This window comes from Dasypus novemcinctus, unplaced genomic scaffold, assembly GCF_030445035.2.
Source record: "Dasypus novemcinctus isolate mDasNov1 unplaced genomic scaffold, mDasNov1.1.hap2 scaffold_378, whole genome shotgun sequence".
NCBI lineage: Eukaryota > Metazoa > Chordata > Mammalia > Cingulata > Dasypodidae > Dasypus > Dasypus novemcinctus.
In genome coordinates this window covers 22220-48493 of record NW_026688342.1, presented here as the reverse complement: position 1 = coordinate 48493, position 26274 = coordinate 22220, and the positions used below count along the sequence as shown (strand labels likewise).

Genomic DNA, 26274 nt, shown 5'->3' with positions numbered 1-26274 from the left:
ACGCTATTCAGCTTTTACTGGTGGCGCGAAGCGTGGAAGCAGCTCTCACCTGGTTCCCCTTGCTTTATCAGCGCATCAGATTTGGCAGACTTGTCTTTGAACAAACAGTATGCCTGCGTGCGCCCAGTCAGTAGGGCCCTTGGGGGGTCTGCCGTTCTTCTGTCTCCAGCATTGTCAAGCTACAAAGCAAGTCCGAACATAAAAACCCACCCCCACCTGGCCAGCTCTTTCTGCAAGTGGCCCGGCGTTCTCACCTCCATTGAAGAGGTGGGGTCTGCCTCGCCAGGGTCCCCCAGAGGGAGCAGACTCACCCAGACCTCGGCCCGAGATGAGGCTGGGGGCGCAGCAGCAGCAGCGGGTGGTCATGAGGGGAGTGAGAAGGCATGTCAGCGTGTTCTGCACAGATCAGCACTCGATAGATCGGAAACAAGGGTGTAAAACCAGGTTTTTAGCAGAGCTAGGTCTAGTCCTGCGCGGTGCTGAATGTAAAACACTGTTAAGGGCAATCTGAGGTGTTTGGGAATCACCCCGACTCTTCAGGGTTGGTGGAGAGCAACCATGGATCCCATCCCACCCTGAAGATGGCAGGCGTGGGTGGGTGGTAAGCACGGGCCCTAGACCCAGCCTCTCACTCCAGGTCTTCTCTGCACCTCCTGGGGTTTGTTTCTCAGGAATTGGTCCTAGGCGGCCTTCGCACTGTGGCCACGCCTTCCCTGTTCCTTGGGGCCCTACCGCCGTGCTCCAGGTTAATTTGGTAGCCACAAGAGGGTCACTTCTCAGGAGGGACAGCTCAGCCACCGGGTCTTGTCCATAGGCCCAGAATGACCTGATCTGGAACATCAAGGATGAGCTGAAGAAAGTGTGTTCAACCAACGACCTGAAGGAGCTCCTCATCTTCAACAAGCAGCAAGTGCCCTCCGGGGAGTCAGCGGTGAGCTGCCCTGTGGTGGTGGGCGTGTGGGGCCGGGCCACTGTGGCGTGCCCGTCCCAGGGGAGTGTGGGAGGCCCTCTGCTTGGGCACCTCCTGGTCCATCGTGTTGCACTGTCCCCTCCACCGTCGTGGTCGCCACTCTGCCAGGGTCTGGACACTGCAGCCTTTCACATGCCTGTCCAGCTCTCTTCTGCATGTTAGCTTTTGACTTAGAATTTCAGTGAGGACTGAGGCGGGCTCCCTCTTTGCCTTGTATTTCCATGCTACGTGCTTTGGCTTGAGAAGCACGTCCACCGGCTTTTGTCCACACTCCCCTGGGGGCTGCCGATGGAGGGAGAGGCCCCCGTGGGCGACGGTGTACCAGCTCTTATTTCCTGGAACTGAGGCTGGTGCTGTACCTTGTGCAGTAACCGTGGGTGCTGCGGCTCTCCTTTATTCTAAGTCAATGAGGGACGGGGACGTTCCAGAAACATTGCACGTGGAAATACAGCCTCCTAAGCTCCTAGTGTAAACTAGCTGCCCCTGGCCCAGCGGCCTCTCCTTTATCAGTGAACGAAGTTTGGAAGTTCTTCATCCGGCATTGGGAAGCGTCCACCTCTGAGCCTTGCCTCTCTGACGTGTCTCTCTGCCTGACCTCAGATCTTGGACCGCGTTGCTGACGGGATGGCGTTTGGGGCCCTCCTTCCCTGTGGGGAGTGCTCGGGCCAGCTGGTCTTCAAGAGCGACGCTTACTACTGTACCGGCGATGTCACTGCCTGGACCAAGTGTACAGTGAAGACACAGACACCCGGTCGGAAGGAATGGGTGACCCCAAAGGTGAGGGGAGTCCTGGGGCTCACTGGCAGGCAAACGGCTCCCACCTGTGGGCTCACCACACCCCAGGTCCCCGGGAGCAGGGCAGCGCCGCTCAGGCTTGTGCACGGCTGGGCCAGCCTCACGGTCAGAGCGTAAAACCCTAGTGCTGGTTCTGTGTGCTCGCAAAATACCCAACACAGAACCAAAAGACTTCTAACTGGAGTACGGTTTTCCGTCGGTGTAAAAATCTTCTCTTGTTTATTGCGTAACTGCTGTGTACAGGCCACTGTTCTTTAATTTGGACAGGCCGCGTTTCTTTTGCTCTGGTGGTTATTTTTAGGGAGAGCTAGTTTCTTAACCACTAAAACTTACATCCTTTAGGAATTCCGGGAAATCTCTTACCTCAAGAAATTGAAAATCAAGAAGCAGGACCGTTTATTTGCCCCAGAGACCAGTGTCCCAGCAGCAGCACCCCCGCTGCCCGCTGCCTCAGCGCCCGCTGCCCTGAACTCCTCCGCTCCAGCAGGTACAGGCCCAAGGACCCTGGTCAGAGGCCAGCCTCTCCCCAGGGCTGGTCTGCCCACTCCCCGCCAGTGGCGTGGCTTGGTGATGAGGGAACCCCCCAGTTTCCACTGTCGTAAATGTCCTGAAAGAGCGGGTTCTGGAGGGCCAGCCGGCAGCCTTGCCTGCAGCGTGTCCCCAAGCTCCTGCTCGACCCCGGGGCACTGCTCCACTTCTCCCCAGGCCTGGTGCTCCTTCCTGCTGGCTGTCACGGGGACGGCTGGAGACGTCTCCTTAGGGCATTTCTTGTTCCAAGGTGTCGCCACCGCTGCATTCCCCCGTGCAGCAGGCAAAGGGCACCCCTGTCCCAGGCTTTCCTGCCGGGATCGTGTGGGACACCTGCAGCACCAGGGTCCCTCGTTTTGTCTGGAATTCGTTAGGTCAGCTCTGCGGTCATGCTGGCCAGGAGCTCTGAATGGCTGTCCTGCACACTCCACCGTTTTGACTGGTGTTAATGTGTATTATCTGACAGCCGCTCTGGGTTTGCAGGCTGGGCTGGGAAGAGAGTAAAAAGGACTGGAGGCCGCCTGGCTCCTGCTCTTCCTCCTCCCGCACCCCCTCGGGTTCCTGGACCCTCTTCCCCCAGCACGGCCCCCGATTGCCCAGGACCAGGCAGCATAGCTGGCCTGTCTACGAGCGGCCTGCTTCACGCCCCCCCACCGTGTCCTTTCTGTGCGAGGGGTGTGTGCGTTCTCGGTGTTTCTGTCCTTGCCATCGGCTTCCCCAGCCTCTGTCCCCCAAGGAGAAGCCGATGGAGGGGTGCAAGGCCACCCAGACCCGGGGCGCCCAGCCTCCTCCAGAGCCGGCCTTGCCTGATGTTCTGGTCTCCTTGCCAGATAAACCACTCTCCAACATGAAGATCCTGACTCTCGGGAAGCTCTCGCGGAGCAGGGATGAGGTGAAGGCCACCGTGGAGAAGCTCGGCGGGAAGCTGACGGGGACGGCCGGCAAGGCCTCGCTGTGCGTCAGCACTCGGAGTGAGTGCCCGCGGCCAGCGGGGCGGCTCCCGACCACGGGGAGGGCGAGTGCGCCACGCTCAGGACGGCCAGCAAGGCCTCGCTGTGCGGCGGCACTCGGAGTGAGTGCCCACGGCCAGTGGGCACGGGGAGGGCTGGATGCTCCCTGCTCGGGGCTGGCCGGCAAGGCCTCGCCGTGCGGCAGCACTTGGAGTGAGTGCCCGCAGCCAGCGGGGCGGCTCCCGACCACGGGGAGGGCGAGTGCGCCACGCTCAGGACGGCCGGCAAGGCCTCGCTGTGCGGCGGCACTCGGAGTGAGTGCCCGCGGCCAGTGGGGCGGCTCCCGACCACGGGGAGGGCGGGTGCACCACACTCGGGGCAGGCCCAGCACCTGTGTGGCACTCAGACACTGGGCCTCTCACTGTCGTCGTCATTCTGGTTCTTTACCGAGATAAACAGTGTTTTGTACTCTGCACTGCTGCTCGTGTTGGTGTGTGCATCCCGCGTGCCGTGCTCCTGACAAAAGGCCGTAAGCTGCTTTCTCAGCACTCGCGCTGTGCCACAAGGTGTTAGGCTTGCTGCCGAAACAGGTTCACAGTGCTGGCGTGTTTGGGGAAACGCAGACTTAAAGCTAAGTGGGTTTCTTGGCTGCAAGTCTTGTGACGAGCTTTCCCCGTGCTGGTGTGGCTGCCCTCGGTCTCTGACGAGGGAGGCAGGGCACAGCGTTGCCCAAGTGTAACTGACTCGAGGGCCTTCCCTGCCGGGTGCTGGTTGACGGCTCAGTCTGCAGTGCCTTGGAGAAGGCTGCCCCGACCATGTGCTGGTGTTCCACAGAGGGGGCTGTTGCTGATAAGAGGAAAGTGTGAGCATGAGAAACCGGATGATCATCAGGTTCAGGCAGGAAAGGAAAGCTGTGATGCTGCGGGTTTGGAAGTACAAAGTCAACAAAACTGTCGTGAGTGGAGATTTAAGTTTAGTTTTAAACTTACTGCTTAGTCACGTCACACCTCCCCCATTTGAACAGAGGAGGTGGAGAAGATGAATAAGAAGATGGAGGAAGTAAAAGAAGCCAATATTCGCGTTGTGTCTGAGGATTTCCTGCAGGACGTCTCTACCTCAACTAAGAGCCTTCAGGAGCTGTTCTCAGCACACGTCTTGTCCCCCTGGGGGGCCGAGGTGAAGACGGAGCCTGGAGAAGCAGTGGCCCCGAGAGGGAAGTCGGCTGCTCCCTCCAAGAAGAGCAAGGGCCCCGTCAAGGAGGAAGGTGAGGCCCCTTGGCTCTCCCTCCCTGGGGCGCGCGCCGGGCAGTCCTGCTCTGCCACAGGCCCCAGCCTTTCTTTCCCATCCCAGCAGGTCTGCACAGAGCCTCTCCCTTTGGGCCCCCGAAATGCCTATTGCATGCTGTCCAGACCAGCTTTCCCTAGGAGCTGCTTTGGGGTGGTGGGGGCAGCACACAGATGGCATGAGTGAAAAATGAAAGTGAAAAGAACTCACTGGCCTTCCACTCTCTTACTAATTTAATGTTTACATTTCCTTTTCCCTTCAAAGGTATCAACAAATCTGAAAAGAGAATGAAGCTAACTCTTAAGGGAGGAGCAGCAGTCGATCCTGATTCTGGTAAGCAAGCGGAGACGTGCGCAGAGCCCACCACGCTCTTCCCGGCAGCGGGGTGGGGGCGGGCTGAGCCTTGGCCAGCAGCATGCCTCCCAAAGCTGGTGCTAGTCTGTCCGGGCTGTGCACCCCTGGGCTGCGACCCCCCTCTCCCTAAGAGTGCTGGCCTCGCAGCGGAAGAGAAAACCAGGAGCCTTGCTTCCGTCACAGGCCTGGAGCACTCTGCGCACGTCCTGGAGAAGGGCGGGAAGGTCTTCAGTGCCACCCTCGGCCTGGTGGACATCGTGAAAGGAACCAACTCCTACTACAAGCTGCAGCTTCTGGAGGACGACAAGGAAAGCAGGTGTGTTCTGGGAAAGGGAGCGTGTTGATGCCAGCGAGCGCTCTTAAGAGGAATGGGCATTTCCTGCCAGTCAGTGCTCAGCTGTCAGCATCGTGAAACTGAAGCTATTTAACAAGGTAACTGGGGAATTAAATCCAGTCCCAACCAAAAAAATACCGTACTGCCTTCAGCGAGGAGGAGGGGAGCCCCTCAGCTCCTGGTAGCATCTGTCCTTCCACCCAGTTGTTTCCGAAATGTGGTTTCACATATTCTCCTTTTCTTGCAACCAGTTGAAGAACCCAGGTTTTCTGATACCTTTATGCACGTAATACAACTTCTGGAGCCAGTACAGTTTGACAGGCACCAAATTTATTACTCTTTACTGTTAATTCAGATTCTTTAGTGTATTAGTCTGCCAGAGGGGTGCCAACACAAAGTACAGAAATCTGTTGCCTTTTATATAAAGTGTATTTATTTGGGGTAAAAACTTACAGTTACAAGGCTGTAAAGAGTCCAACTCAAGGTTGCCATCTCACCAAAGCCAGTCGCCACGTGTTGAAGCAGGACGGTCGCTGCTCTGCCTGGCCTCCCCTTTCCCTCGGCTTCTAGTCCCCTCTCTCCTGGTTAGGGCTGGTCTCACGGTTTCCTGCATCTCGGCTGTCTTCCCACGGTCAGCTGTAAGCTCTCGGGCATATGGTCCCTCTCTCCCTGGGGCCCAGGATAAAGAGTGACAGCGCTCTCTCCTTTCCAGCGTCTTCTAGAATGAGTATTGGTCCAGATACGCCCACAAGGGGCAGGGGCTCCACTGAGTCAGCCTTACTGACGTCTCTAATCAAAGCCCTAACCCTAAGAGGTAATTTAATCAAGGGCCAATGTAATTAAAGGCTGTTACACTCATAATGTCTTTCTTTTTTTGGGACTCAAAAAGTGATGTCCAGCTGCCACACCTGGTTGCTGAGGGTGTTCGGGTTTGCTCTTTCTCGGTTGTTTTTTAATATGGAGATAGGCAAGAGTGGATCGTGGAGCTCAGGACGTGGTGGAGGGATGGGCTGGCTTTTCCCTGCACAGCTAGACGGCATCCTCATCCAGTGCACTGCCCCCGCACAGCCGGCACGGAAGGGCTTGTCACAGCGAGTGGGCACATGTTAGGTTCTGGTGGTGGCTGGACACCTGCGCTGCTCTGTGACTTGCTCCATTGGTCTTGAAGGACTTACACACGCCACCCGCTGCTTTCTGGCTGCCGTGGTTTCTGATAAGACGTCGCTGTTCATCCCTTGGGGATCCCTGTGTGTGACAAATTGCTTCCCTCTTGCTGCTTCCAGAATCTTCTTTGCCTTGGAGTGTAACAGTCTCGCACTACTGTGTCTTGGTGTGGCTCTCTTAGAGTCTGTCCTGCTTGGGGTTCCTTGGCCTTGCTGGATTGTAGATTCATGTCTTTCAGGTTTGGGAAACTCTTGGTCACTCTTTCTACAAACAGTTTTTCTGCCCCTTTTGCTTTTGTCTTTCTGAGACTCCAGTGATGCATATGTTGTTTTTTGCTTGTTTTGTTTTTTCTTTTTTTTTATTTTCATAAATTGATTCATATATAAATGAAGTCCTACAAGAGATAGTACTTTGTGTCTGGTTTCCTTTTTTTTTTTCAAGATTTATTTATTTCTCTCCCCTGCCCCCCCACCCTGGTTGTCTGTTCTCTGTGTCTGTTCACTGTGTGTTCTTCTTTGTCCGCTTCTGTTGTCAGCGGCACGGGAATCTGTTTCTTTTTTTTGTTGCGTCATCTTGTTGTGTCAGTTCTCTGTGTGTGCGGCACCATTCCTGGGCAGGCTGCACTTCCATTCGCGCTGGGTGGCTCTCCTTACGGGACTCACTCCTTGCGCGTGGGGCTCCCCTACGTGGGGGACACCCCTGTGTGGCAGGGCACTCCTTGCGCACATCAGCACTGCGCATGGGCCAGCTGCACATGGGTCAAGGAGGCCCGGGGTTTGAACCTTGGACCTCCCATGTGGTAGACGGATGCCATAACCAAGTCCGCCGCCTTTGTCTGGTTTCTTTCACCTAGCATAATGGTGGCTTTTTTGGTCTGGCTAACTTTTCGTAGTATTAACGTTCATTTGTTCAGCTTCAAAGACCTGTCTTACATGTGCAGTTCTACCCATGTTCCTATTTCACAGGCACGTGTTGTTTTGCTTCATTTGCCTCACCCCACAAGTCCCTCAGACTCTCCATTTTTTTCCGTTTCCTTCTGCACCTTCTCCTTACACTGGATAATTCCAGTTGTCTTGTCTTCACATTTGCTGACACTTTTTGCTTCCTATTAGTATCTGCTGTTGAGATCTAATAGTGGCTTTTTCATTTCATTTACTATACTTCTCAGCTCCTAGTTTTCAGTTTGTTTCCTTCTTATAATTTCTTTCTCTTTATTTTGTTCAGGACACATTTTTCTAATTTTATTTAGTTCTTTGTAAATTGGTGATTTAACTCATTGAACATATTTAGTATCGTTGTTTTAAGGTCTTTCACTACTACGTCCAGTATTTGAAGTTCTTCAGAGATGATTTCTGGCAAATTCTTTTTTTCCTGTGAATAGGCCATGCTTTCCTATTTCTTTGTGTGTTTGGTAATTTTTTATTGAGAACTGGACATTCTGAGTATTATGTTGTTACAATTCCTGAGATTCCTAGGTTTGTTGTTGTTTAGGGCTGGAGCTGGGAATTTGTAGCTTTTCCAAATTACTTTTCTTCCCAAACAGGAAGAGGAAAAAGAAAAGAGGGAGAAAAAAATAGCCACTGGCTCTTAAGACCCCCCTCCCCTCCTGACTGAGGGGCACTGGAGCAGTGGCCTCACTGATCTGAAATAGCGGATCAGGAGCAGCGGGCAGCAGTCAGACCACCTACCCCTGGGCTTTGGGGCTGTGGGTCCTTCCTGGGCAGCTGAGCGGGAGCCCGGGCTGCAGTGCCCGTTGCTGCCTTCCACGTGGCTGGAGGATGGGGGGCAGCTGCTGCGTGGTTCGTGGAGTTCACCCCTACTTACGCAGCTTACCAGCTCTTCCTCCAACTCTTCCCTGGATGATGCCGCGTTTGTACACTAGCGTTTAGAGTTTGTTCAGACAGTTGGTCGTGGTTCGAGGTTTGTTTTGGTGGAGGGACCAATTCCTGCAGCCGCCTCCTCCACCAGCTTCCCACAGCACCCCCCACACACCCATTAATTGGTTTTAGAGTGAAAGGATATTGAGAACTGATAAGGTCAGGAAGAGTGTTCAGGATAAGTTATTGTAGTGCTTCCCAAACAGTTCTACAGTGGCTCCAGCTGGCCAGCAGGAAGCCTTATGTTTCCTTTCATTCTCTGGTTTGATCTTAAAAATGCTTACAAATCTTGTATTTGGTTTTGGGGTAGATCGACACAGCATCTGGGACCCCTGTGCACTCTTGTCGAGGTGGAATGGGCGGACGGCAGCCAGGCGTGTAAGCGGCCAGCTGGCCTCTTGTTGCTTCATCACTGCACATCAGCATCTGGAACCCGAGGGAGACGCCTGCCCTCAGTTTTAGGGGGTGTCGTTAATGGTTGTGTCTCTTAGAACATGGGACTTCCGAACAGTACTTGGTCTGTTTCTTTGGGGACAGAAGTTTTTGTTTTTGTTTTTGTTTTTGATATACAGTGGTACAAGACCCAGGATTCTCTCCTCAAGCTGGCTGCCAGATCAGAGATTAATCTATTCTTTGGTATTTTTGAAGTCCATTTGCCAGTATGATACAAAAGAGCATTCTTTAATTACTTTAATTAATTTAAACAAAAATAAAGTCTTTTATTGTGAGAGGTTCCTTTTGTTCTTTGTCAGAATTGTTCTCCAGTCACCATCATCTTTGCACGTTTGAGGTTCTTCCACCCCTAGGAGGCAGGGAAGGGAAGCAGAGGGCCGGCTGCCCCGTCCGTGCCCCGTTCCCTTTACTCGCCCCTGTCTCCACACAGGTACTGGATATTCAGGTCCTGGGGCCGTGTGGGCACAGTGATTGGTAGCAACAAGCTGGAGCAGATGTCATCCAGGGAAGATGCCGTTGAGCACTTCATGAAATTATATGAAGAAAAAACCGGGAATGCCTGGGACTCCAAAAATTTCACTAAGTATCCCAAAAAGTTCTACCCGCTGGAGATTGACTATGGCCAGGTAATCCTTTCGTTGTCCTTATGCCTTCTGCTCTAGTAAAGGGAGCCAAGTCCTTCAAAACCAGACACAGGCTGTGGCATCACGAGTGAACTTAGCAAGTTAGAAGTGACCCCAGTCCTTTTGAGGCCCTGTGTTACCCTAACACCAAAGCCAGACAGGCCTGGCAAGAAGGGAAAGCTGCAGTCCAGTGCCCTTACAGGTACGGGCACAGAGCCCATGACGAACTGCCAGCAGACTGAATCCAGCAGAACTTACAAGGGTTCACACACCACAGCCAGGTGGGGTTGATCCCAGAGTGCAGGGTCGGTTCAACATTCAAAAATCAGGCAACATAATAAACCAGATGAATAAAACACACCATCTTCTCAGTAGATGCAGAAAGAGCATTTAATAAAAGCCAGCACCCTCTCATGAATAAAACCCACGCCATGAACTGCAGCGTGTGGATGAAAGCAGCGCAGGGCGTATGGCTGTGTGTCTCTCCCTGAGTCAGCTTGGGGGGTAATTCACAGATGCTGTCTAGGGCTTTTTATCTGAACTTGTCTTTGGTCATGGGTCATGTGGCCTGGTGTGTCATCACGACTACAGTTTTAATGACTTGACATGCTCTGCTAGGTTCAGTTTTCAGACCCAAAATAGGAAAGGAGGCAAAATATCTATCTGTAGTTTGAGTATATCCCTGTATAGGTTACCAAACAGCCTCGAATTGTCTCTCAGTTCATATTTTTGTGACCCTTTGTTTTGGCAAAATACCTATATATAAGAATATTTTATAATCAGGAAAACAATATGCTTTTATTCTGTGGATGGAGAGAGATTTGTACATGGGTTTAGATTTTAGCTCAGAATCCTTTGGGGCCTTAGCATGTGTCAAAGGGAAATAATTTGGTTTACAGAGGGTATTCTGAGCTCTCAGCATTAAACATAGAATTAGCTCTTGTATAATGTTGAGGTTGAGGCCTTGAACTTAAAAGCTTGGTCAAGTTCAAGCTGACTCAGTAGTATCCCTTCTGAGGTTACTGTTTTCTGCTCTCAAAAATATTAAATCTTAGTTTAGAAAATTCTGAGAAATATAGACAAAAGCACAGGAAACAAAAAAAGAAAAACCACCAAGGATTAACCACACTTAAAATCACAGTGAATCTTTTCATTTCACATCACTTTTTCCACCATAAAATTGGAGTCCTACCTTACATGCTGGGTTGTAACCGTCCACTTTTGTTCTAGTATACCAGTAGCATTTCCTTGTCATCTAAAGCAGTTCTGTCCAGTAGAAACACTGTGAGAGCCACATACATAATTAAAATTTTTTCTTAGTGTCCACATTTGAAAAACCAAAAACAGTGAAACTAGTTTTAGTAACTTAATTCAGTATATCCAAAATATTAGTTCAACATGTGGTTGATATCAGTAAAACGATTAATAAGGTATTTTACATTCCTTTTTACATAGTTTCTGCGACCTGGTATGTGTTTTGTATGTAGGTACACCTCCGCTCAGGGTAGCCACATCTCAGACCTCACTCAGTGGCTGCTGTATTGACTGCCTCAGTCTGGAGCCTGGTTTTTAGGCCTGCAGAGAATTCCACCCTTTGGGCCATAATTCATAGTTAGTCAAAACAATTTCCCCCTTCTGTGTAGCCTCTAGATTAACAGGTATTTGCTATCATGACTCAGAGTCACAGGGTCTATGCATTTATATAAGACTCTAACACATAGTTTTCCCTCCAACAAAGTTATACCCAGAGGATGAAAGATTGCCTTTCAGCTCGTGTTTCAGCATTAAGAGCCGGTCCGTTCTGATGGTAGTAACAGCTGCCACGAGCACCAGCGCAGCAGGTAGCCCTCTGCAGCCTGGGGAAGCCAGGCAGGCTCCAGCATCCATGCCCGATCCCGTTACCTTCCTTTGAAGCAAATACCACATACCATATTATTTCTAGGGACACAGTGGTAGAGAGAGTGCAACTCCTGCCCTCTTGGAGTTAAGTCTGAAAGTGGGGTGGTGAGGACAGTTTTCAGAAGGGTGGTCTTGCTTAAGCCTGGGCTCTGCAGGTAGCAGGCGTAGAGTCTCGTGTGCTGTTAGGTGACCAGGAAGCGCAGATCAGAGAGCAGGAGGAGACGGGCAGGCGTTAGAGCTTGCACGCACTTCAGCGTGTCACGCTGGCCGCCAGTGCCTGGGACTGATGGCTGGTCCTTTGGCACATATGAGACGGCCATGTGAACTTAGGCTTCCACAGCTGGCCCTTAGACGAGGGCGTGCAGTGGAAAGGAGAAGACGTGCCCGTCGCCCAGTGTCCCGCTGGTCGAGCTTACCTTCCTCGCGCCTAGCCCCTGGGGACTGCAGGGTCGCAGGCAGGAGGCCAGCCGTCCTGGGCGCAGGCATGCACGGGAGGTGGTGACAGCTTGAGGGGCCTGAGCACCTTCGGGTCAGAGCCCATCAGAGCTGGACACAGCTGCGGAGGCTGGGGCAAGACCCTGGAGCCATCGAGAGCACCTGGGGTGCGTGCGGTGAAGCGTCTGAGGTGGCAACCTCCTGACGCGCCTCCTGGAAACGACTGCCCGAGCCTTTTTACAGCGCAGCATGTGGCTGGTGCCGCTTGTCCTGCGTGCTTTAACCCCATCCTGTCCCTCTGGCCACACCGCTGCTTTACTTGGGTATTTAATTGGGTCTTTCTTAATAATTTACTTTTTCCCTCAAGGATGAAGAGGCAGTGAAGAAGCTGACGGTAAACCCTGGCACCAAGTCCAAGCTCCCCAAGCCGGTTCAGGATCTCATCAAGATGATCTTTGATGTGGAAAGTATGAAGAAAGCCATGGTGGAGTACGAGGTCACTGCACTTAGTTGTTTTATCTGCCATCATTTACTGAGGAGGAGGAGGATCTGGGTGCTGGGCTGGTGAAGACCTCTGTAGCTGCATTTCTTTCTTTCTCTCTCAAAAACAGAAAACCTCATGTGTCAGCTTCTCTTGCCTCTTCTCCGGCCCAAGAGTGCTGGGCCCCTGGTGCTTGCTCCCTGGGGAGGGCCGTTGCTTTGCTGTGACGCCTGTGGTGTCTTGTCCAGGGCTTCCCCAGTCCCCGTGCGCTTTCCTCGCCACTTTGCCCCTTGTCACGTAGCTGTGGTTGTCGTCGCCCAACTAAGGGACCAGCTGGCGTTGCCTAGGAAAGACCAGGACAGCCCTCGTACAGAAGAGTGCTGTGACCCTTGCCCATCCAATAGCCTGTGGACCGGCGGTTTTGAAAGAAGGGGGGTGGGGGGAGTCGGGTTAGTCGTGCTCCTGCTCGAGGCGGAACAGCAGGACCCACGGCTGGAGCCAAGCACTCCCCCCCGCCTCGTCTTGTCTGTCCTTCCTCTGGAGGTGATGCCAGCTGCTGCTCGCAGCCTCTGCCTCTGGCGGCACTTCAGAGTGGTGCTTGGCCTTGACTTGGGACCGGCTTGCATCACCTCTGCAGACACACGCGCTGCTCCCCCCAGCTGCTCGGCCGCTGACGCTGGCAGCCAGGGTGGGTGGGTGGGCGGGCTCTTCACCTCCACTTCTCCCGGGCTCCTGGGGACCTGGTGAAGAGGCGAGACTCGCTCATCAGCCTTGTCCCCTCGTCCCTTCTTCGGGGTCACCCTCAGACTAGTCCTGCTCCTTCACATGTTCTTCCTAGAGGCCACTGGCCAGCCTGGAAGTGGGGACGGGTCAGCCCGGGGTGGTGGGAACCACCAGCAGCCTCCTCTTCCCCACCCCCGAAGGCATCAGCACCCCAGCACCTCGCAGGGAGGCGGCCCGGGGCGGTCGGGAGCTTGGCAGGCTGCCGTGGCCCGGCCGTTGCTGGAGAGCAGGGTGTGGCGTTACGGCCTGGGTGTCGAACGGGTTTGCAAGGGGCCAGGGTTTGTCCTTCCAAACAAACCTGACTTCTGCCTGGACCTGCAGCCTGCGAGTTCTAACTAGTTTGAACTGCTTGTGGGTGGGCTGCCCAGTGTGGGTGCCTGGGGGAGGGAGAGAAGAGGGCTCAGATTCATGCACATTTTAGAAGGAACTTCCCTTACTGTTTACCCGTGATGGAGAGAAGTTCCTGACTGTTCTCAGGCCCGAGCCCCTTCTTGTGGAACGGCATTTTTGTGTTGTTTTCCACTTGGACACGTAACTAGTTCAGCAGGAAGAAAAGGGCCAGGTACCCTGCTGCTGGAGCAGGCTGGATGCAGCCGGTGGGGTGTGTGGCCGCGTGGCTGGGTAAGCGTGGTCACCCGTGGGGTCGGAGGCGCCTGGGGCTCCCCTTGGGAAGGCGAACCCTGGGCTGGCAGGAGCGGCGCGGCGCCCTCGGTGCGTGGACGGGCATGCTGTGGCCAGGCCAGGCCATGACGCCGCCCGCTGGCTGCCCTGTGGCTCAGGCTCCTGGTACCTGGGGGCCTGGAGCAGGATGTCTGATAATTCAGCTCTTCTCTTTTCAGGGGGGCTGGTGACACATTCTGAGGGGTCTGTGTTGAGACTGGATGTTTGCTTTTTTAAGCAAATAACAGGATTATGCAACTTGGGAGCTTGCTCCCTTCAGAATCTACTCCCTCTGGTCGTGCTGCCCTTGAAAGAACTTGTTTGCAGTTCCCTCAGTCACTGGTTTTACTGAACCTTGTTCTTGGTCCAGAGCAGATGCTCCTCCTTCCCAGGCTTTGCTCCGAGGGCCGCATCTGCCCTGGGCGGAAAGTCCTGTCCCTGAGGGTGCGGGACGCCTGCGCCGCCGCCCGTGCTGCAGGGTCGTTGAGCGCTGACCCCTGGTCGGTGTCCACCTTCCACAGCGTCTTGTTCAGTCTTCACAGCAGTCCGTTTCTCAGGTGCTTGCTCAGCCTCTTGTTCTGGCACTGAGGGCTGCTGGACGTGAGGGGGGAGGCAGGGCCGCCCAGGGGCAGGGTTGAGGCCGCCTGTGCAGCAAGGCAGCCCCTCCCAAGTGGAGCCACGGCTCCGACGGACGCACCGCCAGCTCGCTGAGCCCTTGCTGGTGGTTCCGAAGTGTTTTGAGCAGTAGCGATATTGTTGGAACAAATATTTAACCTTTTTGGGTGGCTGATTTGAAAGGGATAGCATTGATTTGAATGTAAACACACATTCAGATGTGTATCTTTTAAAAATACGTTCCATCTCTGTATTTTTATGGTTCTCCTTCCTGGGACCCCTTAGCTGTACTTTGCGGAGAGGGCTGTGCTGCATCTTCGTCCAGAGCTGCTGGGGGGCAGCCCTCGTTGGCGTATCCAGCAGTGATGCAGTGAGCTAGAGTCTTTCCTGCACGTCCCCTGTGTGGCACTGGGTCTCCAGGCCTCCCGGCCTGGGCAGGCTCCGGCTGCTTCTGCCAGAGCGCAGGACGCCTGAGGGGTGTGCTCAGTCCCACTCGCCCCTCACTTGCCGCTCGGTGCCCTCTCCTCAGATTGACCTTCAGAAGATGCCCTTGGGGAAGCTGAGCAGAAGGCAGATCCAGGCCGCCTACTCCATCCTCAGCGAGGTCCAGCAGGTGAGCCGGGCTGGACTCCTGAGCGGTTCTCCCGGGCCCTGCCTCAGGGCTCCGTGTCAGGGCCGGCAGCAGTTCCTTTAACCAGGGTCAGGAAAACAAGTCCTGAGCCACAGCCCTGACGGAAGCTCCACTGTCCCAGGAGAAGGACACCCGGCCTTCCGGCCTGCAGAGGGCCAGCCCACTGCCCCCCACCCCCGGCCGCCTGGGACCGTCTGCCCAGGACCTGGTACCCCAGCTCACTGTCTCTTTGTGCGCTTATCGCGCTCCCTCTGTGTACAGAGCATTGGCTGTCACTGGCAGTAAGAGGGGCTTTAGCCTGACTGCCTGGCCACCTGGACCTCCAGGGACAGTGAAAACGACGTCCACATCCCAACGTGAAGGTCAGGCGAAGGTGGCCTGACTGAACGGTGTAACAATTTTATGATGAAAAATTTCCAAACATCCAGAAAGTTGAAAGAACTGTGCAGCCAGTACCCGGGTGCCTACCAGCTAGACTCTGGTGTTGCAGCACTTCACGTAACGACCACACAGCTCTCCACGCAAGGGTGCTGTCGCACGGGAAGCCCCTTGTGTTTGTGCTGGCGCGTTTGAGGATCCTGCCCCGCCTGGGGGTGCAACAGCAACAAGAAGGGTGGAAGTGGGTGGGCGTGGGTGCAGCTCAGTGGTCAGGCGCCTTCTTGCATGTGTGGGGTCCCGGGTTCAGTGCCCGGTGCCTCCTGAGGGGAGAAACAAGGTGTCCCGGGGTTCTGCGGGGCCTGGCCTGCGCAGGCGCCCTGCAGTCTGCTCGCGGCAGCGGCCTCTGGCCCGGCGGGCGCCTGGAGCGGCTGCTGCCCGGCGCTCCCGTCTCACCCTGCAGGCAGTGTCGCAGGGCAGCAGCGACTCGCAGGTCCTGGACCTCTCGAACCGCTTCTACACCCTGATCCCCCACGACTTTGGGATGAAGAAGCCTCCGCTGCTCAACAGTGCTGACAGCGTGCAGGTAGCGTGGCTCCGGGGAGCGTGGGCTGCGCAGGGCGGGCGTGCCGCGGCTTTGAAGGGAGCCTCCGCCCAGCAGAATGCTGTGCCGCCCCGCCCTGGCGCTCGGTGGGGAGGGGCCTCTTCCTGCTCAGCGTCCCCCTGCCGGCGCCCCCCGCCGTCCCTGCAGGGTCCCGTCTTCACGAGGGCCCTCTGCCGGCCAGAGGTCTTCTCCCCCCCGCACTCAGCCAGGTCTTCCTCTTGCCTTCCAGGCCAAGGTGGAGATGCTGGACAACCTGCTGGACATCGAGGTGGCCTACAGCCTGCTCAGGGGGGGCTCTGACGATGGCAGCAGAGACCCCCTCGACGTCAACTACGACAAGCTCAAAACCAACATTCAGGTGACACAGCCCTTCCGGCCCCTCCCCGTGCACCAGTTGACAGGGGCTCCCACGCGAGTGTGCGTCAGGGTCGCTGGCATTTGTTTGCATCTGGACCCTTATTTAGTGTACAGCCTGATTTTCAGAGGGCCTTATGGAAGGTTCTTTTTTGGTGGGACTCTGACAAGAACACGAGAAGGTTGGCTACCAGTGTCCCACTTCAGAAATGGAAGTGCTGGTGCCAGCGGTCGTGGTGACACTTGGGCTCAGTCTTCCCAGGGTCACAGGGCCCGGCTGACACCACATGCAGCCCTGGGGCTTCGCTCTTTTTGGACGCTAAGGTGGGCGTCACCCGCCAGGCCAGCCGAGCGCCAAGTCCTGGCTGGCTCCGGCGAGCCCGGGCTCCTCCTCGGAGCCTCGCTGCTCTCGGCCCCTGCCCCCTCCCCTCCGGTGCGTCAGGGCTACAGCGCCTCAGATTCTCTTGGTCCTGGCACGGTGTTTACACCACAAGAGCCTCTGCTCCCTGCCTAGGACAGCGCAGGTGTGTGAGGCCCTGGAGGATACGGCTCCTAGGGTGCTGGCTTGCCACTTGCTGGATGGGAACGCTCTGGGCCCGCTCTTTATGAGGGGTTATTCTCATGTCCTACACTTCAGAGCCTCTTAAGCAGGAGGCCGTGAGGAAGACCAGAATTCCCAGATAGTCTGAACTCTGACGAAGAATAAGGGGGTGGCTGTGAGGATGCTGCGCTCTGGTGCGCCCCTGTTTCTTTAGCGTAGCCTTGGGCCCCCTTGGACGGCTGTTACTTGTGGTACTGGTGTTACTTGTGTTTCTTTAGTGTAGACTCGGTCCCTTTGACGGCTATTACTTGTGGTACTGGTGTTACCTGTGTTTGTTTAGTGTAGACTGGGCCCCTTGGACGGCTGTTATTGTGTTACCTGTGTTTGTTTAGTGTAGACTGGGCCCCTTGGACGGCTGTTACTGTGTTACCTGTGTTTGTTTAGTGTAGACTGGGCCCCTTGGACGGCTGTTACTGTGTTACCTGTGTTTGTTTAGTGTAGACTGGGCCCCTTGGACGGCTGTTACTGTGTTACCTGTGTTTGTTTGGTGTAGACTGGGCCCCTTGGACGGCTGTTATTGTGTTACCTGTGTTTGTTTAGTGTAGTCTGGGCCCCCTTGGACGGCCATCAGTGGGCACTGGGCCCTGAGGACTCAGAAGTGAGTGTCCCCGAGCCCTGCAGCGGATCTGCCTGTGCCACCAGGAAGTGCAGGTCTGCACGGGTTGAGAGCGCTGTCCTGTGTGTCTACCGGGCCTGCCGTAGAAGCTCAGGGTTTATTGTTATTTTGTGGTTAATAAACTGTCAAACTGGTGATGAAACTGTCCCACGCTGTGTGCCACCATTCGCGCAGTGCCAAGCATGGGGCAGACAGCACATGGGCCTGCAAACAGCGCCCAGCCTCCAAGGGAGAGCGCGTGTGGATCGGTCAGGGCTGGTGTGGCATGGCCTCGGCAGGCACGGGCAGTAGCAGCGGAATTCTGCTCGGTTCCCGTCAGTTTTATTGCTCTGGACTCACTTCATGTTACCTGGCATCTTAATTTCCTGTAACTGTATGAGAGATGTGATGACCTAAGAATACACTGAACCAGAGTCAGCCAAATACAGTACTGGCTCCAGCCTCGTGTTTTAATTGGTCCTAAAGGACCGTACCGTCCCGAAAGGTTGAGAGGTAAACAGAACTTCCTTGGGAGGGAGGAAAAAGCCTGTAGACAGCCAGGAGTGCACTGCCTGGATAGACGGCACAGAGATGCTAATCAGATCCTTTCCAGGTGCCCGGGCTGGCCAGGGGCCCCCTCCCTGCTTCCCTCGCGGAGGTCCTGAGAAGCCCTAATAGAACCGTGAGAATGTGCACAGGTCATTTTAAATTCATGTGTGGCCTGTGCAGGAGAAAACGGGTGAACCCAACACACAGTTCTGTTTTTACGTGGCAGTTAAAAGTAACTGGAACAACAGGGCACTGGAACAACAGGGCACTTTGAGCGAAAGCAGCATTTCAGCTACAAGTTAAACTACCCACAGCAGAAGCCGATAAGTCACAGGTATTGTGCAGTGCGCCTCATGCTGCACACAGATGAAGGTAATTTACAGCCGTCCATGAGTGCCAAGGCAATGTTACAGTTTAAGTTTTCTGTACAATTAAATGTCTTTAAAGAGACTTGCCAGAATCCGTTTGCCTGCTATGTTTTCAACAAATCTGCCTAACCGGAGCTTTTGCTGAGAAATGTTTATCAAAGATGCTGTAAGACTCTATACAACTTCAAGAGTATTTCCTTATAACTCCCTTTTTTTTTTTTTTTTTTTTTTTTTGGTTACAGGTATTTTGCTTAGATAGCCAAATGCAATAGTTTCTAGAAATGCAGTTCCAGATATGCGTATATGTATATAAGTAAAGTAAAACTGTCAGTAGTATAAATCTTAAAACATTTTGTTTGCAGAAATACATACCAAAGTCAAAATAAGCAATGCTGTACCACAAATTATAGAGTGCAAATGATTTACTTCTTTTTAATGCTTTTGTTCTACATAAATTACTACCATGGGCTAATGTTTAAAAAAATAAAAAAAATTGGAGAGATGCAGAACAAATATGGGTTCACCTAACTATAAAAGGTGATATCTGTTTTTTAGAAACTACAGTAGGTACAGAAGTGTTGGATGCCTGCAGTAGCCTTAAATGAAAAAGAAAAAAAACAAAGCATTGATTCCCACTGTTCCAAATAAACAAAGAAAAACTCTTACCTCTTAACTGCACTCCATCTTAAAGTGCATTATATCGGGTTTGTTTATAACAGCACAGAACTCCTAACAGTCAAAAGGAAATAAAGGGGGTGTTTTAAAGATTGAAGAGCTGTTATCAAAAATAAATTATATTTTTTCAAATTTCAGAAATATTGGGCCCATCAAGTTTTAACTCCACACAGTGAACTGGATTGTTGTCTTAGAGCCACTTCCTTGTTCTGGGAGATTCCCTATTCACAGACAGTCCCATATTTCTAGCCGTTCTGATATCCCAAAGGTTAGAATTTTAAGACGGAAAAGATCCGCAGTGGCGAGGTGGCGCCTGGCACAGTCGTGGGTCTGCCTGGCTCCGCCTGGACCGCTGGGCCGCGCAGAGCTCCCCGGCACGAGCCCTGGGGCGGCGCTCCCTGACTCTGGCGCCGTTCCCTCCAGGTGGTGGACAGGGCTTCTGAAGAGGCCGAGGTCATCAGGAAGTACGTCCGGAACACGCACGCGGCCACGCACAACGCCTACGACCTGGAGGTGGAGGATGTAAGCCCCCGCCCTGCGCCCCCGCCCTGCTCCCGCTCCCTCCAGCCCTGGTCCCCGGCGAAGGGCGGTTTCCTGGGCTGTAGAGAACCAGAGGAAACGACTCATTTGTCAGTCGAGCAGAGAAGTTAGTGGACTTGCAATTTGGGGGTGGCTTTTTTACTCTGGATTTTTTGCTTGTTTGGTTTTTCGGTGTGCTTTTTTTTCAATGGTACCAGGACCAGGGAACGAGCCTGGGGCCTCGTATGCGGGAAGCCAGCACTCAGCCGCTGAGCCACAGCCCTCCCCTGAGTTGGAATTTTAGTTTGCTTGGTTTTTGTTTTTGTTTTATTTCTCTCCCCTTTCCCCCTCCCCACCCTGGTTGTCTGTTCTCTGTGTCTATTTGCTGTGTCGTCTTTTGTCCGCTTCTGTTGTTGTCAGCGGCACAGGAATCTGTGTTTCTTTTTGTTGCGTCATCTTGCTGTGTCAGCCCTCTGTGTGTGTGCGGCACCATTCCTGGGCAGGCTGCACTTTCTTTCGCGCTGGGCGGCTCTCCTTAGGGGGCGCACTCCTTGCGCGTGGGGCTCCCCTATGCGGGGGACACCCCTGCGTGGCAGGGCACTCCTTGCGCGCATCAGCACTGTGCATGGGCCAGCTCCACACGGGTCAAGGAGGCCCGGGGTTTGAACCGTGGACCTCCCATGTGGTAGACAGACGCCCTAACCACTGGACCAAGTCCGCTGCCCCTCTGGTTTGTTTTTATCTTTAGGAGGCACCAGGGACCAAACCCAGGACTTCCCATCTGGGAAGCAGGTGCTCAACCTCTTGAGCCACATCTGCTCCCTGTTAATTTTTTTTTTTTAATCTGGTTGTGTCACGGTCTTCCTGGTGTGTCGCTTTGCTGCGCTGGCGCCTGTGCCTCACCATGTCGGTCTGGGGCGCCTTTTTTCTTTTTTTACCAGGAGGTCCTAGGTATCGAACCCGGGTCCTCCGTATGGTAAATGGAGCTCAGTTGCTTGAGCCACAGCCATTTCCCTCCCTATTACGTTTTAAAGGACACGTCCTATGTCAAAACCTAGCATTTTTAGAATCAGAAAATATGCTAAACGTAATTTCATTATTGGACAAGACCTTGAGAAGTCAGTTACTTCATCCCAGCCTGCTCTGCAGACAGCTGGTGGGTTTTCTCATATCTGGTCGGGTGTTTCCATTGACCGAGTCAACAGATGACCCTCTGTCGCCCTTGCTTGTGCCTGGCAGATCTTTAGGATAGAGCGTGAAGGGGAGGGCCAGCGCTACAAGCCCTTCAGGCAGCTGCACAACCGAAGGCTGCTGTGGCACGGGTCCCGGGCCACCAACTTTGCCGGCATCCTGTCCCAGGGTCTCCGGATCGCTCCACCTGAGGCACCCGTGGTAAGTGTCTGGCCCGGGAGACTGGGGTCGCAGCGTGGGCCAGCCTGTCTCCGCAGTTCCCCTGTGGATGCCGGATGAGATGCGCACGGCCCCAGAGGGGCCTTGCTCAAGGGCGTCGCAGGCGACGGCTCTGCTGTGGCCGGGGAGGCGGTCAGCGTGCGGCTGTGCGCGTGTCACACATAACTCCTGGAAGAAAAATAAGGGCCAGGCCCTGCTCTGAAACGCCGCGGGACATGGTGACTGGAAGGACGTGCTCCTCCTCCACTCCGCAGCCTCCGTGGGCTCGGTGCTCTCCTCCTCCGCTCCGCAGCCTCCGTGGGCTCGGTGCGCTCCTCCGCTCCGCAGCCTCCGTGGGCTCGGTCTCCATCAGTAAAATGTGACTTTGACAGATGTTAGGGTGAGCCCTGCAGAAGGCTTGTCCTGTCGCCCGCTGGACTGTAGACGGAGTGAGCCCAGGGTTCTCAGCGGCTGTGTCGGCTTCAGGAGCAGAGAGTTTTAATGCCCTGCTGGTGCTGTGCGCTCGAGTGTGACCCAGCAAATTATCTGAGCTCTGAACCTCACGTTTCCCTTATAACGGATAGAAGTAGTAGGCAGTGCTTACAGATGTTTACATGCGCCAGGCAGCAGTCTTAAGTAATGGTTATTAACTTGTTTTTCTTCATAACAGTCCTGGAGGTTGTTTCCCCCATTTCAGAGAAGAAAGAGCTGGGGTCTGGAAAGGCTACGTAACTTCTCACGGCCACTCTGGCCTTGAGCGGAGCCTCTGGCTGCACACCTTGCCAGGACCTTGTGAGCTGGAAGTGACATTGCAGCCCTCTGCTCAGTGAAAAACCGGCGCCCCTGGCCCCCACACAAGGTCCTCAGCTGTCCCTTTTCCAACCCTGCAGACGGGCTACATGTTTGGGAAAGGAATCTATTTCGCCGACATGGTCTCCAAGAGCGCCAACTACTGCCACACGTCCCAGGGAGACCCCACGGGCTTGGTCCTGCTGGGCGAGGTCGCTCTTGGGAACATGTGAGTAGCCCGGCTTTGGGGCTGGCGCTGCCTGTGGGGACAGGCAGCGTGGGCAGGAGAGGCGGCCAGGGACGTCCCCTCCAGTCTCTGGACCCGTCAGTCAGGCCTCTGATTGGCACAGAACCCGCAGCTGGAGGTACAGGGCTGCCTCACGCCCCGGGGAGGGGAGGGCCGGGCCTCGGCGGCCAGGGCAGCAGCGCTGCTTCCTGTGTGCTGAGGCGGCAGGGGGCGAATTACGCACAGGAGACCCCCTGTGAGCCCAGAGGGCTGCCTTCTCTATGCCAGCCCAGACCGAGCTGGGGTCCCAGTCCCAGGGCCAGGCCCGCTTCAGTCAGGTGTCCACCTGGTCCTGTCACCAGACCAGGGGTCCGGAGCTCATTGTGGAGTGGACAGCCAGCTCCTGAGCGGTGCCTCAGCTCCCGGCAGACCCTTTCCTGTCACGGGGACCCTTAGTGGTGACCATCGGGCATAGGCTACATGCGGAAAGCTTCCCCTGCAGCATCTGGACCTGGGGAGGAGGGAGCTCAAAGCAGTGGAGGTAGACGGGGTTTCCTGGGTGTTCACCCGTCTTCTCAGTGTTCTGCTAACGGCTGACTGGGAGCCCGGAGTCCTTGGCGGATCTTCTGAGACTGTCCTCTCTTGAACAGGTACGAGCTGAAGCACGCGTCACATATCAGCAAGTTACCCAAGGGCAAGCACAGTGTCAAAGGTATCGTGTTGCGAAGCTCAGGCCCCCGGGACGGCCGGGGAGGGGCCTCGTTTCCCCCAGAGGCTGATTCCTGTGTCTAGCTCTTCCGCAGCTTGAGGTCCATTAAAAACCGTTGAGCTCTTTGTGGCTGCAGCTGTCAGCACAGAGGCAGGCCCCGGCAGCCAGGGCGGCTTTGCGCTTCAGAGGAGGGGCTTCTCGGGACCAGCAGCCCCGGGAGCTCTTGGACGGCACACGGGGACCTAGGGCCTCTCTCTGCCCACCTGGGGGAAGTGACTTCTTTGGAGCTCAGTTCAGCAGAGACGGAAACCATTAGGGGCTGCCACTCTCCTCATTAAAGTCAGTCAAGGCCGGCACCCTGGACGTTGGATTTACGGCTTAGTTTTATATCTGGAAGGAGGATAGAGTGGGGGATTGATATGTCTTTAACATGAACGTGTAAGCCCCACATGAAGTAAATCTCATCTCTCCAGGAAGTTTTCAACATCTTCCCACAAATGATCGCTTCTGCCTCCTGTTTTGCAGGTTTGGGCAAAACCACCCCTGACCCTTCAGCAAGCATTACTCTGGATGGGGTCGAGGTGCCTCTCGGGCCGGGGGTGTCGTCTGGTGTGAATGACACCTGTCTGCTGTATAACGAGTATCTTTTGATGGCTTTGCTGGGAGCCCCAGGCCATTCTGGGGCTTCTGTGCCGGCAGTTGGCCTGGGGCCTGTATTTCCCTTAAGTGGACTCTCCCTGCACTGAGGGGACGAGAGGTCTGGTTTGTGGGGGATTGATCCCCTTTCCCAGTTTCCAGAGGATCGTGTCCCCTCCTTTATCTGCCCATCCTGAACCCAGGAGGGCCGCCGACTGGGGACTCGAGGCCCCCAGACCCATGAGGAAGCCTCCGGGTAGCTCCTGGCAGCCTGCTGGGTTGGGAAATCCGCCACTCGTCAAACCGTTGGCTCCTTGACATGCTTCCCTCTAGGTACATTGTCTATGATGTTGCTCAGGTAAATCTGAAGTATCTGCTGAAACTGAAATTCAATTTCAAGACGACCTTGTGGTGAGCGCTGACGGCAGCTCCGGTGTGGCTCTGCCTGGCGTCCCTCCACCGCCTCCCAGAAACTCCCGCCGGGTTGCCGGTGGACGCTACCGTTACGGAATCTCCTTAGGAAGGATTTTACATGAACAGATGGTCACCTGTTACAAGGTTTCTCCAAACATTTCAAATCCCTTGTTTTGGGGTGTTTTTTGGGGGGGGGGTTATTTTGGGGTTTTGCCTGCCAGGCACAGCCTTATGAGGTACAACTGACAATAGAAGAAAAGCTGGGGAAGTTTGTTTGTTTCTTTGGTTTTCCTTTTTTCTTTTTTTTTTTTCTAACTGCCTAGACTAGTCCTACAGAAGTACCAAGCTACATTAGGATATCTGCCTTACTAGTTTCTCCAGGAAGGAAAAAATATGCTTCTACCCTTTTCGTAAGTGTTTATCTTTAGTTTTGATTTTAGAAAAATGTTAAGCATTTATTTTGAGGTAAAAATAAAAACTAATTTCATACTAATTAGATTTTCTTTTTTATTTTGCACTTAAATGTCTCCCTTTTTAGCTTTCTCTGTCTCTTTTTTTTTTTTGTGGGGAGTATGGGGAGACCAAAAAGAGGGAGCATTTAGTTTCTCTTTACGTAGAGACAAAGAGAGCTTTCCTTTTCTAGAAACACTTGAACATGGAAGCCCTCAGAATATATAGTTTAGTAAACTAAAAGTTACATTGGAAATTCTTGGCTGTCTTCTGCTCAGTTTTGTCTTCCAAATTAAAACTCAGTGCTATGCTCAAGGGCTAATAGTTCTCAATTAAAGCGAAACGGCCTCTGTGTGTGTGGTGTGTTCAGTCTCGTGCCGATGCGGACGTGGTTGATCAGCGCAGTGTGGGCCCCACAAGGCCACGGAGGGCTTCTTCCCACCCCTGCCGAGACCCCAGGATGCGGCGGGCAGCGGCCCCGGGGAGCACCCCCGAGGACGGAGCCAGCCACAGGGGCCGGCAGGAGGAGCACCTGTGTTTCTCCAGCTTACCAGATGCGCTGCAGTGGTGAAAACGTATCCGCCCGTTCCGCCTGAGGAAGATTATTTCACATAGGCTGTTCTGCCTCGTACAGCCACACTACGTTTGAGTGATGCTTAAATGTTTACATTTGAGGCGCTGAACGCCCAAGGCCTGTGTCTTCCTCTCACTGCTGGCCTTGCACGGAAGGGCAGAGGGGGCTGCGAGCCGGAAGGTGGAGTCACGGGCCAGAAGCAGGCGGCACCGGCCCTGGCACAGCCGAGGCTGCGGAGCTCCGTGCCCTGGGAGGGCGTTAAGCCACAGGGGGGATTCCAGAAACCGGCCTCAGCAGAGCAGGGCGCCCCCACGCTGGGCTGCCGTCTCACCCGAAGGCTACTCCTGTGTTTGTAGTGAGTGAAACAGGACAGACCTCACCCAAGACCGGAAAGGAGAAGGAAAAGCACTTAGGTGTCTGTGAGTGACATCTCAGTGTTTGTGACCAGCGGCACGTTTGTGCACTGTTTATGTGGAGCTGTGTCCTCTAGTCGTGTCTGTGACTTTGTGCAGTTAACAGCTTTGAGGGCCACGTCAGCCAAAGTAAAGTTGGAAGACGGCTCCTGATAAAATCAGTTGGGTAACGGAGTCCTCACGTTTCAGTGTCTGTGATTTCCAGCTGGAGACCCTCAGACCTGATTAGCCAAACTGTTCAGTAAGGCTCTGGGGCTCCCTGCACCCTGAGTACTCTATCATCAGCACAGAGAGAGGCAGTTAAACACGGAGTACTTAATTTAAGAATCTTTAGGTTAGAATGGGTGCCATATACCCAAAACTGGTTTCTTAAGAGATTGGCGTTTCCAAATCTGTATTTTCCTTCTAATATAACGTTACCCACATTCACATTCTGCTTTTCTTTCTTTAAAGAAATTCAAGTCCATCCTAGACGAGAGACTAAAATACAAGTAGTGAATTTAAAAGAAAAAAGGAAACCTTGCACAGACTCGGGGTGCTCTCTCCCTCCCCGGGGCAGTGCTCTCCCCAGGCCTCTGCCTGGCGGTGCCCTTGGGTGGCAGTTGCTGCCACGGCTGTGCCTGGCTCACCTCGGGCCTTGCTGTCCTGCGCGGTGACACATTGGTATGCGTTTAAAGTTCCCAGCAGCCCATTGCTCCGATGTGGTAACCAGTGGTTCTGCCTTGACCGTTCTCACTCGCGGTGTCGCTTGTCCTCCCGTGAAGGTGGAGAGCAGCTCCTTGAGAGTCTCCGCTCCTCTGTATCTGCAGAGTGGCTTGTCTAGAACGTCATCCTGGGGTCGCCTTGAGCGCTGCTGTCCCTGGAATGAAGCCCAGTGGTAGCCCGCATGTCCCGGGTGAGACCCAGCTACCTGGAATCTTTATAGACCAAATAACCTCAAGTGTTTCCATCTTTTATCATAAGGATTATATTTTGTTTATTCAACATTAAAAGTCACCAAGGGGCAATGGGTATAACTCAGTGGTTTAGCACCTGCTTCCCATGTACAAGGTCCTGGGTTCAGTCCCCATACCTCCTTAAAAAACAAATCAAGGTGCATTGTTCTTTGGCTTTCTCCAGAAACTTGTGACTGCTCAGATTTGCAAGTCGGAATTTATATTTGACTTGTCTGGCTGATTTGACATTTTAAAAATTGAGG

General features: G+C 54.1%; 1 protein-coding gene across 1 annotated transcript in view; it reads left to right on the top strand.

The window, feature by feature from the left end:
- Positions 1 to 24441, top strand: part of LOC101426963 (poly [ADP-ribose] polymerase 1) — a 40225-nt gene extending 15784 nt beyond the window's left edge. The window contains exons 6-23 of the mRNA XM_058292853.2: positions 815 to 931; positions 1571 to 1747; positions 2108 to 2252; positions 3124 to 3264; positions 4268 to 4507; positions 4792 to 4860; positions 5065 to 5197; positions 9140 to 9335; positions 12034 to 12162; positions 14735 to 14818; positions 15675 to 15797; positions 16045 to 16173; positions 19381 to 19479; positions 20716 to 20868; positions 21756 to 21883; positions 22531 to 22592; positions 23115 to 23229; positions 23559 to 24441. Coding sequence (XP_058148836.1) covers positions 815 to 931; positions 1571 to 1747; positions 2108 to 2252; positions 3124 to 3264; positions 4268 to 4507; positions 4792 to 4860; positions 5065 to 5197; positions 9140 to 9335; positions 12034 to 12162; positions 14735 to 14818; positions 15675 to 15797; positions 16045 to 16173; positions 19381 to 19479; positions 20716 to 20868; positions 21756 to 21883; positions 22531 to 22592; positions 23115 to 23229; positions 23559 to 23640 — 2322 coding nt within the window. The 3' untranslated portion in view covers positions 23641 to 24441. The remainder of the gene's footprint in view (positions 1 to 814; positions 932 to 1570; positions 1748 to 2107; positions 2253 to 3123; positions 3265 to 4267; positions 4508 to 4791; positions 4861 to 5064; positions 5198 to 9139; positions 9336 to 12033; positions 12163 to 14734; positions 14819 to 15674; positions 15798 to 16044; positions 16174 to 19380; positions 19480 to 20715; positions 20869 to 21755; positions 21884 to 22530; positions 22593 to 23114; positions 23230 to 23558) is intronic.
- Positions 24442 to 26274: the final 1833 nt, after the last annotated feature.